The 15,476-nt window shown below is 37.5% G+C and overlaps 1 protein-coding gene across 1 annotated transcript in view; it reads left to right on the forward strand.

Moving 5' to 3' along the window:
- The window catches only part of GALC (galactosylceramidase), a 39,704-nt gene extending 27,043 nt beyond the window's left edge, over positions 1-12,661 (forward strand). Inside the window, exons 9-17 of the mRNA XM_009638864.2 lie at positions 376-500; positions 1,688-1,815; positions 2,276-2,365; positions 4,211-4,300; positions 4,643-4,787; positions 5,330-5,510; positions 6,878-7,041; positions 8,194-8,270; positions 10,052-12,661. Of these exons, the coding sequence (XP_009637159.1) occupies positions 376-500; positions 1,688-1,815; positions 2,276-2,365; positions 4,211-4,300; positions 4,643-4,787; positions 5,330-5,510; positions 6,878-7,041; positions 8,194-8,270; positions 10,052-10,195 (1,144 nt within the window). The 3' untranslated portion in view covers positions 10,196-12,661. The remainder of the gene's footprint in view (positions 1-375; positions 501-1,687; positions 1,816-2,275; positions 2,366-4,210; positions 4,301-4,642; positions 4,788-5,329; positions 5,511-6,877; positions 7,042-8,193; positions 8,271-10,051) is intronic.
- Positions 12,662-15,476: the final 2,815 nt, after the last annotated feature.

The following is a 15,476-nucleotide window of genomic DNA, read 5'->3' on the forward strand; positions in this document are numbered from 1 at the left end:
CCTAGCACCAGCAACAACCAACCAACCAAAAGCTGTAAACCTTGATAACTTAATTTTTTCCCCTTTAAAACAGGAAAAAAATACAAATGGAGTCTTTAACCGTCAGTATACATTTCCTTTAATGTGCAACTTTTTATGGTTTATAGCCAGAGAATGTATCATCAGTTTTGTAGGAAGTTCTCAACACTGGTAGTTGATTTATTTTCCTTTCCTGTGTGGTTTTTTTTTTCCTTTAGCTGCAAAGATTTTTTTTTTTTTTTTTGCCTTAAACTTCATTTTATTGTATGTTGGAGAAAAAAGAGGAATAAATTCTTGTACTAAATTAATCTAATACTATTCATATGATTGGAGCAAACCAAGCTGTTTTTCTTCCAGAACCATTGCATGGAACTTGGTGGCTAGTTATTATGAAGAGCTGCCCTTTGGTAGATGTGGATTAATGACAGCACAAGAGCCGTGGAGTGGCCACTACAAAGTAGAAGCTCCTATCTGGATTACAGGTAAAAAGTTTGCAGTTAAAAGTTTGGTGATCTAACACAGAGTGTAAGTGTATTTTCTGAGGCATTTATTTGTCTTTGTATATGTATTATTTTCTGTACTAGATTAAAGTAGTTTTGCGGAAAGTTTTGTGAATACTTTAAAAAAGAAGGGAAAAAAGATTTCAAAATAAAGCAGAAAGATCTAATAGCAAGGGAAATCTTAAATAATTGACTGTTAGATACAGCAGAAATTAATAAACTAGTGCCTTTTATAGCTGTTACTATTAAAATATTTTGATCTGAAGTGCCCATAAAGGTTAGGGTGCTTTCCTAGTTCCTTTCCTTCTTCTTTTTTAATCCTTAAGTAGACATTTGATACCTCCCAATTTGAGAAAATGGAACAAGGAACCTCTGTATTTCTTGTCCTTTTTGAGATTCTTGGCTGGTATAAGTCAGCATTCCCTTGTGCTTGGGGAAAGGGGAGTATGTTCACCTAGTGCCTATGGACACATGGATTCACTGGCTACTCTACTTTGTAATGTTTTACTGTCTTTGCCATGGTTCAGTAGAGCAAGTAGCACATGTGATGCCATAAAGGAGGAACCAAGCAAATGCCTTTGTTTTTATTCTGCTGCTAGTTACTTGTATATGTAAAAGCATAAAAAAATAAAATGGCCATACCATCATATGAACAGCTCAGAACAGCTGAGCAGTAGTTCCTGTTTCCATGTTGCTTGGGATTTTTGTGATCTAGGGTCATATTCTTCTTTTGTACTCTTATATGCCGAGAACCTTACTTATTTAGTCATAGAGATGCCCGTCTATGCTTTCTCTGGCTTAACTGTTTACTTTATAAAAAAAAAAGAAATTTGGGAAAAATCTAAATGGTGATGAATATTCATAGCACATGTACATCATTGACTTATCTAGTGGTGTAATAGTTTTTTCTTTCTGTCTAAGTAGTTGCTAACTTTTTAACTGTTTTGTCTGCCACAGAGCTGATATTTTTAATTGTGCCTTAGCATAATTCTTTAATGTTTCTTCTTGTCTAGGTAGAATTTGTTTTGGAAGTTCATTACTTTATTCTCAAAATCAAGTTTTTGTTGTGTAAGCATGTATGAGACAGAAATTTAATTCAGACTACTAATGGTATTATTTTTATTAAGACTTAACTATTTTGTTCTGTATTTTGTTCTGCTTTGTCTCAGCACACACAACACAATTTACTCAGCCAGGCTGGTCATACTTGCAAGTAGATGGACACTTAGAAGGAGGTGGCAGTTTTGTAGCACTGACAGATGGCCTAGGAAACCTTACCATCATCATTGAAACTATGGTATGTGCATCAGCAATTCAAATGAACTAGAAAAGATGAAGGAAATGTCTTGTTACGAAGAACCTATTTTGATTTATGTTGTTCAATATCTGCGAATGTGTTCTTTGATGCTTGTAGATTTGTTAGTGAGACCACTAGAGGTCCTTTTTTCTATCTAAACTTTGAATAGCTAGTTGCGTCTTCCTGGAGGCCAATGTATATGTCATCTTTGTATCACAAATTAGCTTTAATTTGATTACACACTCTCAGGAAGGAATCATGCTTTTTTAAGTATTCAAAATAAAATTATTGCGCTAGTATAATTGCATTTATCATTAAGATAACAGTGAAATAAGTAGTTGCAAATTGATCCTGTGTTGCTTTTTTAATTTCAGTTTATGCTCTATGTTTTTCATGAACATTGCCATGTGATGTATTCAGTAATGTATGTTCCTTGTATTACATTATTTTTTTTCTTCAGACCCATAATCACTCTCAGTGTATCAGGCCTCCACTGCCTCATTTCAGTGTGACACCTCAGAGAGCAACTTTCTACCTTAAAGGGTCATTTGTAAGTAGATCTTGAATACGTTTGATCGGTCTTGTAAAATGAATTGCTATCCATAATCAAATACATGCAAGGCAGTCTCACAGGTGAGCAAGAAATGGGAGTTCTTCACCTCCAATATTAGAGACTGTTACACACCTGGAAAACTTTTAGGCATTCTAGTTCTGCTTTTACCATGAGATGTAGTGTCATATATGAATTTGTAGAATTACTACCTCCCAGCTTAATCACTTGTATATTGAAGAAGAAATTCGCCAGAACAGAAATGCAGCTGGGTTTTTCTTTAGGATTTATTCCAAGGCTGGGCGCTCTGACATGCTGACATAGTTTGACTGGCCGGCATGGCCATGACCTTTCTAGTTGTTATCAGCTCCTTTCCAGAGGAGTAACTGCAATTGATTGTATACTGTCGATTATGTTGTTCCATCCTGTGAAGAGATACTCTGAGAATCTCCCAGCTGTTGGTTTGTTATTTTTTTTTTTTTTTCCTAGTCTGGCTAAACTGAATTTCCCTCTGAAATGCGAACAATACTTTCACAGTGTAAACTGGAGTGAATCTTTGTTAGTTGATTTTGATGATTGCTTCTCAGAAGCTGAAAGAATTTACTTATTTGGAATTTGGCTTTTGGTGGTATTAGCTTCCTTTCATTTAGGAGAAGGTAGTTTGGACATTACTTCTGGCAATAAAATGGTTTTCTTAGGAAAAGTAGTTGAGCGTCGCTTCTGATATACATCTCTCTTTGGGAGAAGTATCAGACGGTTTATTGTTGTGGTTTAACCTGGCAGGAAGCTGAACACCACGCAGCCGTTTGCTCACTCCTCCCCCTCCCCAGTGGGGGAGAGAATCGGAAAAAGTAAAACCTGTGGGTTAAGATAAAGACAGTTTAATAAAACAGCAGAGGAAAATAATAATATTAATAATAATAATAATGGTAAGAGAATATACAGAATATACAAAAGTGATGCACAATGCAATTGCTCACTACCTGCTGACCAATGCCCATCCCACCCCCAAGCACTGATTGCTCTTCCCTGGCCAACTCACTCGAGCATGATGTAATATACCCCTTTAGGCAGTTGGGGTCAGCTGTCCTGGCTGTGCCCCCTCTCAGCTTCTTGTGCACCTGGCAGAGCAGGGGAAGCTGAAAAGTCCTTGACTGGTGTAAGCACTGCTTAACAACAACTAATGTTGTTAACTGATGTCAACATTCTTCTCATCCTAAACCATACACGCAGTGCTGTGCCATGTAGCAGGAAGAAAATTAACTCTACTCCAGCTGAAACCAGGACACTTATCCAAACAAAATTCTTGGTTGCTTGCTTTGTTGTTCATGTGGGTAACTAAAAATTGTAGGGGTAGGGTATGATTAAAATCTGTAACTAATGTAGTTGATATGCCATAGTATCGCAGAAGTCGAGAGATCTGTAAGCAAAGTACTTTGCTCAAAAATGAATATCAAAGAAGCAGCAACTAAACTAAACATCTCATTAAAGCAAATTTAGCAGATTTTTTCAGCCTGGTTGCTTCTAGGCAGAGAGCTTGTATCAAAGGGATACCGTTGTTAATAGACAAGCTAAAGATTGCATGTGTAATTGCAATGGTTTCTGTCTTTATAAGCAACATTACTACATGTTGGGACAATGGCTTATTGATGTATAATCTATAAAAAGATAAGCCATATATAATGACTAGCTGAATAGAGCGGTGGCCTCTAATGTGATCAACAACTTTAAAATGACAAAAATTCGACACCCTTAGAGGACTGATATTTCTCAAGGTGAATATTCATGGGTTTGTTTGGTTTTGGTTGTGTTTTTTTTTTATTTTTATATTGTGTTTCATTGTAGTGTATGGTGGAAACACTTCAAGTGTGGCATTCTAGACTTGGTTTTGAGTCTGGAAACTCTAGTCTTTTCCAGCAACTCCATCCTGTAAAGGTAAGTCAATCAGTTTTAATTACAGTCTCTGCAATTTCAGGTGTTTCTTCCCCTTTTGCTGGAAATCCTGGACTTTCATACCTAAACTCTGTAATTAGGGTATGTTTTATTAGCTCCATTTGACTACAATTTTACTAGCTAAATACAAGCTTACCTGGAGGTAATACAAAGTTTGGGGGAAAGGAGTTTTCAAAATAGCTCAGAGATATTAAAAGCTGAGGCAAGAAGACAGGATTTTTGCCTTAAATCAGGACTTTAGATGATCTCTTTGAATTCAGGAATCTTGGGTATTTTGTTATTTAGTTGTTTGATTTTTGCAGCTTGAGCTTTCTTTAATTCCAGGTGTGGAAGGGAAGTTTTTCTTTAGATCTAAACGTGGATGAAGTCTACACTTTAACCACACTCAAGACAGGGCAGAAATGTGGTTGTCCAGAGCCTCCACCACCTCAGCCCTTTCCTTCAAATTACAAAGATGATTTCAATATTCGTAAGTCAGAATTCTCTTATCCAAAAACTTAATTCACACACAGATATAGTTTTAAAGTAGAAAGGCAATAACAGTTATGTTATTTGAGTCTTCTAATGTAAGTGACATGAAGTAGTCTGAATGTGTTTTATTTTTGTTTATTTATACCTGCTTCTCCAACAACTTACACCTGTATACTTCACTTGCAATGAGGTGTATTTAATTCTGTGTCTTAACTGGGTGGTTCCTAACAGTTTTAAAATTCTTGATGCAAATGATATAGCTCATAATGATAGTGAACTACTTTTTGGAAGGAAGATAGGGAAGAAGAAGGTAATTTACTTTGTTCATGTGTTTGCAAAAACTCGGGTCTGCTTAAAAACAAAACCAAAACTAAAATCACCTTCCAACTCCCAAACTTCAGTTTTGGAGACTGTGCTTTGATAGAGTAAGTCAAAATTCTGGAGAATATTTTCAGAGGAAACTTCTGGAAACAGGAGTATGCAGAAGAAAAATAATGTTTTGGTGTTGATATGTATTTTTTTAATTTATTTTCTGGACAGGTAATCCACCTTTCAGTGAAGCCCCAAATTTTGCAGATCAGACAGGTGTATTTGAATACTTTGTAAATGCTTCTGACCCAGGAGATCATGTGTTCACGCTCCGCCAGGTGGTGGTTCAGCGACCCATCACTTGGGCATCTGATGCAGACCAGACCATCAGTGTCATAGGAAATTTTCGGTGGTATGTAAATACTCTTTTCTAGTGGCATCTGGGGAAATGTCCTCCTCGCCAGTGTGAGTTATGATCAGTGTCAAGCCTCATTTCTCTTGGACAGAGGGCTTTTGCATTCAGACTCGATGTAGACATGTAAAAATGATGACTTAAAGGGACTTCCAAAAGTCATTGGGCCCTGCTCAGGGCTATTGCGAACTCTGAGAGAAAAACTGTGTCTTTGTCTAAATGAGTCTTAAAAACATGCAAGGATAGAGAGTCCACCACATCTCTTGGTACTTTGGCCCACTGCCGCGCTGTCTTGGAAATTTTTTTCCTAATGTCCTGCTGGGCATATTTATTCAAGCTGAAATTTTTGAATAATGGATCTAGGTTGGCGTACTAGAAAGGCCAAGTCAAAGTCCTAATTCAAAGCATGCACCGAGTTTCAATGCATTTTTAAATGGACAAAAAAAATTGCTTCAGTTTAAATTACTCGGTTTTGAGTTGTCTTGCTTGATTGTTAGTGATTTGATCAATCTCGTATCAATGAAATAGGCTGGGAGTTAATTCGGTTATATTTGTTGCAGACTGCCATCTTCTGAGCAGTTCCTAGAATTGTGTGGATTTGATTCAACTGCTACTTAAAACTGTTTTATTTCTGGGTAAAGGTAACTGAGATTTACTGGTTTGATAAGAGTATGGTTATGCTTGCAGTTATTTCTAGGAGGAATAATGATGGCAATTTGGAATCAAGCAGCATCTTTTAGCATAATGTTTATTTAAAATCAATAAATTTTATGTTTAAAACCTTTTCTTCTATTTATAAGGCTATCTTAAATTCTTTTGATATGTTCTTTAAAATAGCCATTCTGTCAGGGTTTTTTTCACTTTGACTGGATCATTGATCTTCCAAAAGCTTTTTCAGAACATACTTCATGTTTCTAATTTCTGGCCTTGGGCAAGTGATGGAATCACTTTGTTCTGAAGCCTGGAAAGAATGCCACCATGTTGTGGCTGGAGGTTGTTCTTCAGTTACCTGATGTTTTCTCCCACAGCTCTCTGTTTTCTTCCGCAGCTCTCTGTTAAGTGAAGTCTTGTATTCCCCCTGTAATCAGCTTTCCCTCATTGAATAGATCATATTCAGTGATTCCTCTAACAGCTACACAGGTTGGTTTCTGGGAAGAACTGCTCTTCCTAAGAAAATCTGTGTACTCATAGGTGGGAAACAACCAGTCTAGATAAGTCCTGTGCATCTTGCACTAGTAGGTCACAATTAAGATTTAGCAGTCTTTCCTCAAAAAGGTTGCTATACTACATAGGGAATACTTTCTACCTACTGCTTGCTCAAAAAAAATGGATTCCTTGCTTGTTAAAGCACTAAACTTCTCTTACAGGGTAAACGTGACAGTCACTTGTGACATCTACATAGAAAACCAACGTGATGGGGGTGTGTTTATTGCAGGAAGAGTTGACAATGGTGGGATATATGTTCGACGTACCAAAGGAGTATTCTTCTGGGTTTTTGCAGATGGCACCTACAGAGTCACTGGTGACCTAGGTAAGCAGCTCTTTGCTAAAGTGGATGCTGACATATGTACATGTCATTTTGATAGCCTTGCTAAAAATGACTAATATTCAGATTTTGTAATTTGGTTGTAATCAGCATGAATTTAACCCATTGTGCTCTAGTGATGCCCACATTTTGTATGTGAAGAGAGCATCTGAAGGCTACTGGCCGGTCCACTTCTCAGTCTCAGCTTTCTGGATATTTTTGGGGTTTTTTCTGCTGACAAAAGCTATTTTAGACTAGCAAATGTAAATTATTTTGCTTTTCATAAGTACTCTGATACAATATTAACTACAGAAAGGTTTCATCTGTATTCTTATACTATCCCTAAAAAGAAAATTCTGCTTGAAATGTAATGGCCTGTCTTGTAGAGCAATGCAAGTCAATGTACATACATCTGGCTTAGGTGATGATGCTGAGTGGCCTACTGTTTCCACAAATTATGCATTCTACTGTTAGTCTAGCTCAGTGGAGTGAGAACATATTCTACTTGTGATGCTAACATTCATATATGTTCGTCTATAGAGCACTTGACAGACACTAGCTGAAACGAGAGGATTTTGATTAACTACCTCATTATTTCAGACTGAGACACTTGTTACACAGTATGATGGGTTTTTTTTTCTGTACAGAGATTTTCAGTGATCCTTACATTTTCTGGAGGGGAGTCTGAATATTAAATTAACTTGCAGCTAAAACAGTCTACTGTCAGTCACACCCAATTTTTGCTTAGCTGAAATTTTGACTAGAACTATAAGCGACATGATGATGTGGCAGCTCAAACCCTCTGACTTAAACCAGTTCCTATACATAAACAAGGAGATCTGTAGAACAAGCAGAGCAATAGCTACTGTCACACTTCATGAACCTATGCTTTCAATAGAGGGAATCCTTATCTCAGGCCAAATTCCCAAGAGCACTGGAGATTTCAGTGGAAAAAGAGTCCTGAGAAAATAGGAGAACGCACTGATAATATAGAGTCCAGGTTTGTGTGTTAAGCCTTCCATGCTGCAGCTGAAATTGGTAAGATTTCAGTCCTGAATGCTTCTGAAAAATAGATAGTTTCTATCTGCTGGCTTGGTATTTACCACTGTCAGCAAAGGGCTGAAGTTACACCTTGCTAACCTTAGGCATGTCTTGCAGCCGGAGAAGAAATATTAATGAAGGGACTTTCTGGTGTCCGGGATAATGTGTGGCACACACTTACTCTCAACATTCAGGTAAGGACACAGGCAAAAAACTAGAAAATTAGTTATAAAACTTCCAGTCCTAAATGGTTTAGACAAAACTGTGCTATACTATTGACTGTCTACATGCATTAGTTCGCCCTATCTAAAACATGAATAATATCTCTGTTATTTTAAACCAATATTAAAATACCATACCAAGTTCTGCTGCCTGTTCTGTATTTTTAAAGAGGTCTTGAGAAACTGGAAATGGTATAGAAAATAACTGGAAAGATGAGTTGAAAGCTGGAGACAGGAGGGCTAGAGGCACAAATTTTTTGTTTAATCTAATGAAAAGATCATGACCTGACTTCCTGTTCTGAAAACTGTCAATAAACTAAACTAGCCTGTTTTACAAATCTGTCTCCCACCAATCCCTTTGCATGCTAAGGCCTTTTATGTGGAGCTACTTAAGGACTGGGGAATTCAGATGAGCTGCCATACTTCTTTCCTATACTGAAAAAGCACAGACATAGTGTTGTAAAAATGGGCCACAGGTAATGAGAAGCCTGTCCACACTTCTTGCTCCCCCCTACTCCACCCCTTTTGGCCACAGTCACTTGGTGAGGAAAGTAGTCCCCAGCTCTACTTTAAATATACCTGGACGCTTAGCTGGGTGTGACATTGGTGCAAGCAACTAAAAGACTTTAAGCTCCTCTGCAGAATGCCTAATCCCTTTGCTTAATGTAACCTTTGCAACTGCAACGTGGCCTGAAATGTGGGGAAGCTTGAATCCTAGCTGGTGAGATCTTCTACTGAAGCAAACTCTCTTAAAATTATCCACTGAGTCTTTTCCCCCATCCTAAAAGGTCAGTGAGTATTAGAAGCTGGTTTTTGTCTTTTGTGCTTTCACACTGGGAGACAGAGATGCTCATACCTGAGGTATTCACTGGAATGGATGTAGTTTAGTTTTGGCTTTTGTACACCTATACTTACGACAGTGATTGCCATCTGTAAAATGGGCCAAGACATTTGCTAACATGAATGGGGTGTTGAAGATGAACATAATTTTGTGTTAAAACACAAAACAGTGGTGGTAATTTTAAAATGATGATGCTACAGACTTCTGTCTGTTCTGTTAAAGTATTTTGTACCAAATGTGCCTTTGATGTAATGGACAGAAGTGCAGAGCCCTCTTTAAAGAATTCTCATGCTGACTCCTTCTTGAGAGGTGTTCCTTGATTTTACCAGTGTCTATAATTGTCTTTCAGATTAAGAAATACAAGTAAACTGAAGTAATTTTTTTTCCTAAATACTGTTTAGTGGAACACTGGCAAGATAAATTTTAACTTTTCCTGAAACGGTTTTTAATTTTAATGGCAACATGATACTTGAAAGTTCTGCTGTCCCTTCTTCCTCTCAGCTTGACTAAAATATGTCTCTTCTTCCTTTTGACTTTTGCGTAATTCTGCAGAATAGGTGCCAGCTGTATCATATCCCTGTACAACAGTTGGGCTGTTTGAGGGAGCCTGACACAAGTGGAAGAGGAAAACCAGTTTACCTTTCAGATTCTGCACTGAGTTTGCAAAGATGTAAATTATGGCAAGATGAGCCTTTTACATATTCACTGTAAAGGCATTAGGTCTGTTTCACAGAGCTGATAGGCCCTGGAGGGTTCTATGCAGTATTTAGAAGCGTCTCTGCATGGAAAATGTGAAATGTAGTTGAAAGTTCACTTGATAGCATTCTGCCTTGTCTCTTCTCCCGTGTGAGTAGGCTCAGTGTCAACATGATCACTGGATTTTACAAAGCTAACTTTTTCCTTTTTTTGACAGGGCACTTCTGCCTCAGGACTCTTAAATGGTTATCCACTCTGGGAGAACGTCACCATTTCTAAACCAAGCAATGGCTGGGCTGCTATTGGAACTCGCTCGTTTGAGTTTGCACAGTTTGACAACTTTCATGTTGAAGCCAGCTGAGGTGGCTTTTGGATTTGGAGAACCCAGTTCTCATATTACTTTGAATAAGAGCCAGTTCAAACTTTGAGGACAGCTTTGCTGAGATTGATCTGCTGGCAAGGAGTCTGAATTCTGTCCTTATTACTTGTTAAAGGTTTATTTGAGTAGGCATCAACATGACTGTAACTTTATCCCCTGGTTGCTATGGGATTTTTGCCCTTCAATTTTGGGGGCTAAATTTTAGTTCAAGGTAATGATGAAAACAAAATAATGGATTTAAATCTCACTTAATAACAACATCTTAACTGCTCAACTTTCTCTTAAGATAACTTTAGAAGTTAACAGAAGACCAGAGGCATCTCAGGTTGCATTTTTAACATTTACATGATTGTGTCCATTCCTTTCACTCTGAAAGAAAGAATTAAATGCCTTATGAGCCAGTGCCCTCATATTTATGTAGGTCTGTCATTCCTAAATTTCATTTGGATGAAGTTCCTAGTTTTTCTGTAGTAAAAAAATGTTGTTTTGTCTGTTTTGCTGCTATAGTCTGAAGCTAGACATTACAGTACTCCAAGTGCATTTGATTACTTCTTCCTGATTGCTTCTTCCAACTTTCATTGCCAGCCTTAAAATAGATCATATTTTCAGTGGAATGGAAATGTGCCTTGTGGCTGATCAGGCAGTGCAGGTTGTGCCTTACTTCTAAACTACCTCCTCTTTCCAATGAAAGGGTTGAAATGGACAAAAAGATACCATAACTTGAAGTTTGCTAATGATAGCTTTGTGGGTTTTTTTGCATGGTGCAAAGAATAAAAACTTTGCGTCATGGATGCTGGCAAGCAGAGTGCTTACTTTTGTGTCAGTCACATTTGGAACAACTGGCCTTTTGTTCCTAGAAACTTGGGCAACCATCTCTCACTCTTGATGGATCTAAAGCTTAGAGCAGAAAATAATTAAAGCATAACAATGCTATTTAGCTTAATAAATTCCTGTAGCACAGAGGAAATATGGATACTATTGCATCCTGGTATAAAAGTAAAAAAATAGTCTTTACCCTTATGAGCTTGTAATCTTTTCATAAGGTAAGTGACAGCAGGTGGATGCAGACAGAATTGTTTGGTGCTCCAGGCAGTGGTATTGACACAATAGCGTCTGTTTTTAAACTTTTCCTAGGCATCATGGAATAAAGCTCAGAGGGAGGAATTTCAAATCTTCGGGAAAGGAGGGATTCTGTTTTGCTGTTGCTTCACTGGTTTTTGTTTTTTTTTCCAAGTTATTGTGCTACAAAAAAAAAATTAATTGAGAATAATGAGGTGCTCAATGGGATTTTCATCATACACATTCCAAATTCAGTTGGCTTCTGAATTTTTCTTGTTTGCTTTTGGTCAGTTTGAATGAAGATGGTGTCTATTGCCATAACAAAACGTGCATCCTGTGTCTGTCTACTTCTCACATTCACATCCTATTTAATTGACAAGCAAGGAGTTCCACAGACTTGATAGGGCACCAATAGCTGTATGAGGCAATATCTTATCCTGAGAAACAGATTTGCAGTATACTTCGATTTATACAGATTATTTTTCTGATCCGCTCTATTTTGAAGCCTGATTCCTGTAAGTGTTAACTTCAGTCTTCGAAGTTCTCATCTAATATAGAGCTAATGTAATATGAATCATTACTGGAAAAGTTTTATAAAGGTTATCTTCCAAATTAGCTTTTGGAGAAGAGATCTCAAAATTGCAACTCTAATAGGTAAAAATGTTTTATCTGTTAGCTATTATACTGATACTGCTATTGATTGGTTATGAATCATTTATACGTGCAAGTTTCAAACCTGCTAGTAACCTTGAAAAACGGTCCAAACACTAAACTTTAAAACTCTTGTAGAAGGCTTCCAAATATTAAGTAACTATTTATTTAACAGGGTGAAAAATGAAAGCCATTTTCCCATTTCAGTTTCATTTGATGGTTGAAGTATGGATGTGAATATGTTCATTATTTGCTTGATTTCAGAAGGCTTGTCACTGGCAACTCCAGATGTGAAGGAATCTAATTTTACGTCCTCATATTCAAGTAATGTGAGCATAGGGGAAGTAGTTCTGAAAATTAACTTATTTTAGCTGTGATGGATTTTTGTGGTAGGATACTTCTTGGAGACTTCCTGGTAGCTTATGTGGCTGCAAGCAGTGTTTGTGTAAGGGAGAGGTCAGCAATGATGCAATTATTCCAAAGGAGTTGTCCAGTTTTTTCTACCTTTTAATGCACTAGTGTAATAAACGGTACTGTTATACTGTGTACTAAACACAAGGTATTTTATCACTGGAAGTGTTGTTTTGTTTTTTTTTCTAATCTTAATTTATAATGCTAGAGGATTAAATTGTTATGAACAGAGTAAGTGATTTAATGGTGATATAATGTTATTCATCTTTATATGTCTGCAATTCTTCACCCTTCAGCAGGCTGTAATAAGTTTGGCAATAACAAGCTGTCAGGTCTTTCACTGAGGGGTGGATTTATGTTGTTGATTATAAATACTAATCATTCCAAATGGACAAATAAAACACTTAAAAACCCTTTATTTGTGCGGAATGCTTCTGTAAATGGGTCTTGGTTTTCTCCAGTAAGAAAGCTGACAGTTTTTCCGTTGTGAGTCCTGATAAATATGCTTGACATTAGCTTAATTGGGTTGGAAGAGTTTTTCTGATGCTCTTAATAGCCAAATATTCCTCATTAACATATCTCAAAATCCATATGCATTAGGACTTGTGCTGTTGATAAAACCATTTTTTTATAGTGCTCAATATATATTTTGCTTCTTTCTGTTTTGTTTTTTGGTGTGTGTGTTTTTTTCTTTTTGCATTTAGTTAAGGGAATTAAATTGTATTTGAAGGCCAGTCAAGCAAAACTGCTGAGTACTAAGGTCTTCTGAGATTTAGCTGAAAGTCTGTTTCTAGGTATGGAAACAGACAGTGCTGTATGGATGTACTTTTAAAGTCTAAATGAGGCTTATTTATGTTGAATATCCTTTTGAATCTAGCTTCAAATGTGGTGGGGTTTTGTGTTGGTTTTTTTTTTTCTTCCCCCCTAAACTTAAGGGTTTAACTTTAAAAGAGGGGAGAGAAATTCCTTATAGCTAGCCATGTTTTCCAGGCAATCATGCCAGTAGGTACAAATTACCCTGGAAATACTGTCTTCCAGTAGCCAGGCATGTGCTACCACCCACACAAACACTGCATCAGAATCAGTTCTGTCCCTTTTTTGCCACCCCACCTTTGAGGTTAGACACAATGAGCGGTCCTTGGGATCTTCAAATTCCTGCAAAATCCAGGACTCGTTTGCTTTAAAATGACAGGAGAGACTGTTACTTTAGGCTACTGATGATGGTTCCTTTTGCAGCCGCCTCCTGGTTTCACTGTATCAAAAGCAAATTTCTAGTTCAGGATTTGATTTGGAGTGGTAGTGGTTTGTTCTTGCCTTATCAAACCAGCTTTATTGCATGGTAGCAGCAGGTTGGTTGTTTTCACTTAAGTTTTCATTGGCTTACCTGGAGTTTCTACCCCAATTCCATTTTCTGGAGGGGTGTGCATATTATGAAAATAGCCACCATAATTATTGCTGTCTTTAACAATTTCAGCCAAAGAGCAACAGTGCTTGGAGACCTTACTATACTCACTTAAATTTTTGGGGGTGTTGTTTTGTTGGGGTGGTTTTGGTTTTTGTTTTTTTTTAAACCCTCTTGTAATTATTATATTCATACAAGTCTAGCACATGCTGGAGGTGGGGGGGGAAGGTTGTAAAAAAAACCCTAATTTGAAAAGACTTGCTAGGCTTGTAGCGAAATCATCAGGTAACTATTTTAAGGTTTTGAGCGTATTATACTTTGATACTTGATGAGAAGAAATATCATGTGCCAATTAATGTCAGGGCTTGCTGAAACAGAGAAATAAAATGCAAATTATGATCCATTTTCTCAATGATGATATCTTAGGTAAAGGTTAAATGCTTTTTGCATGTGGCCGGAACTTTAGCAATTGTCCTGCCCATATTGGTAACGCATGAAAAGTTAGCATGAGCAAGTTTCTCTTGCCACTAAATATGTTCCTTCCATTTATGCTCAAGTGAAACAATAAAGGTGTTGTTTCTAGAACATGTGTTTTTAAAAAAAAAAACCCAACCCCAAAACACCTACTAACTGAGCAGAGGAAAATGTGTGTTGCAGCAGTGTTGCAAAGCTTTCACTGTGTGCCAAGATACTTCTGTGTGGTTTTCATAGTGGCTAAGACAAACAACTGTAAAACAGTATTTTTTCCCCCCAAGGAATTATATTTGGATAAGGTTAGAAACGGATACAGAACCTAAACATCAATCTTTGTCAGGGGGCTACAAGTAACTTTGCAACTAGCGTGTTAAACCTGTCCTTTACTTTGGTACACCCCAGGCTAGACCTAGACATACCTAATGGGAAGTGGAGACAAAAGTAACCCAAAAGCATTTGTTAGTGTTGGATTTATTTTTTCTTTTTTTTTTTAAATGCCTTTTCTGTTGGTCTCAAGTGTACCTGACAGTTAAAACTTCACTTAGAGCAGGAAAAAACAGTAATTTTGGTTTTTACTGTGCTCATGATTTCATTTCAAAATGCTGGACTGCAGTAGAGGATGGCTCAGTACAGTACTAACTCAAGGGTTTGCAAGAGAAAACCAAACCTGCTACACTAGGCTAGTGTTGCACAGCCATGGTCTGAGAACCCTTGATGGCCTAAGAGAAGGTAAGGCCAAAATGACTATTTAAAAAAAACCAAACCCAAACCAAACCCTAGCACAAACTTGGTGCACGTGTGCATGTAATATGGGGAAAAGTGGTCCAGGTTTAGCTTGGCTTCCTTTGTTCAGTTCCTGCTGGGAAATGCAGTCATCTTCCTTGCTGTTTTCTATGAACAATAATTTAATTTAAATGCCTATAGAGAATACAAGACTTCATTGTTGCTAAAAAGCAAATGTTGTTTAGCTAATTATAGACACTGCTGTTTTCCAAGAACACTGGGATTAGAAGAGGTTAGCAAACACACCAACAGGTTATGTGACTGAAAGGTGTGCCCGAGATGTGTGAATCAGTCCTGCTCCTGGTTGCAGAAGGTTTTTTCTCTCCTAGCATAGCAGGAGAGCTGTAAGAAAAGGGAAGATGTTTCTCTGTTACCGCCACCCTTCGTCCAGGGTTTTGGGAAGCTTCCTGTACATCAGCCAATCTGAGATCGCACAGGAGCGGCTCTGTAGCCTCTTTACTTGATTATACAGAGTTAACTGAG

Source organism: Egretta garzetta, unplaced genomic scaffold (assembly GCF_000687185.1).
Source record: "Egretta garzetta isolate BGI_Z169 unplaced genomic scaffold, ASM68718v1 scaffold435, whole genome shotgun sequence".
NCBI lineage: Eukaryota > Metazoa > Chordata > Aves > Pelecaniformes > Ardeidae > Egretta > Egretta garzetta.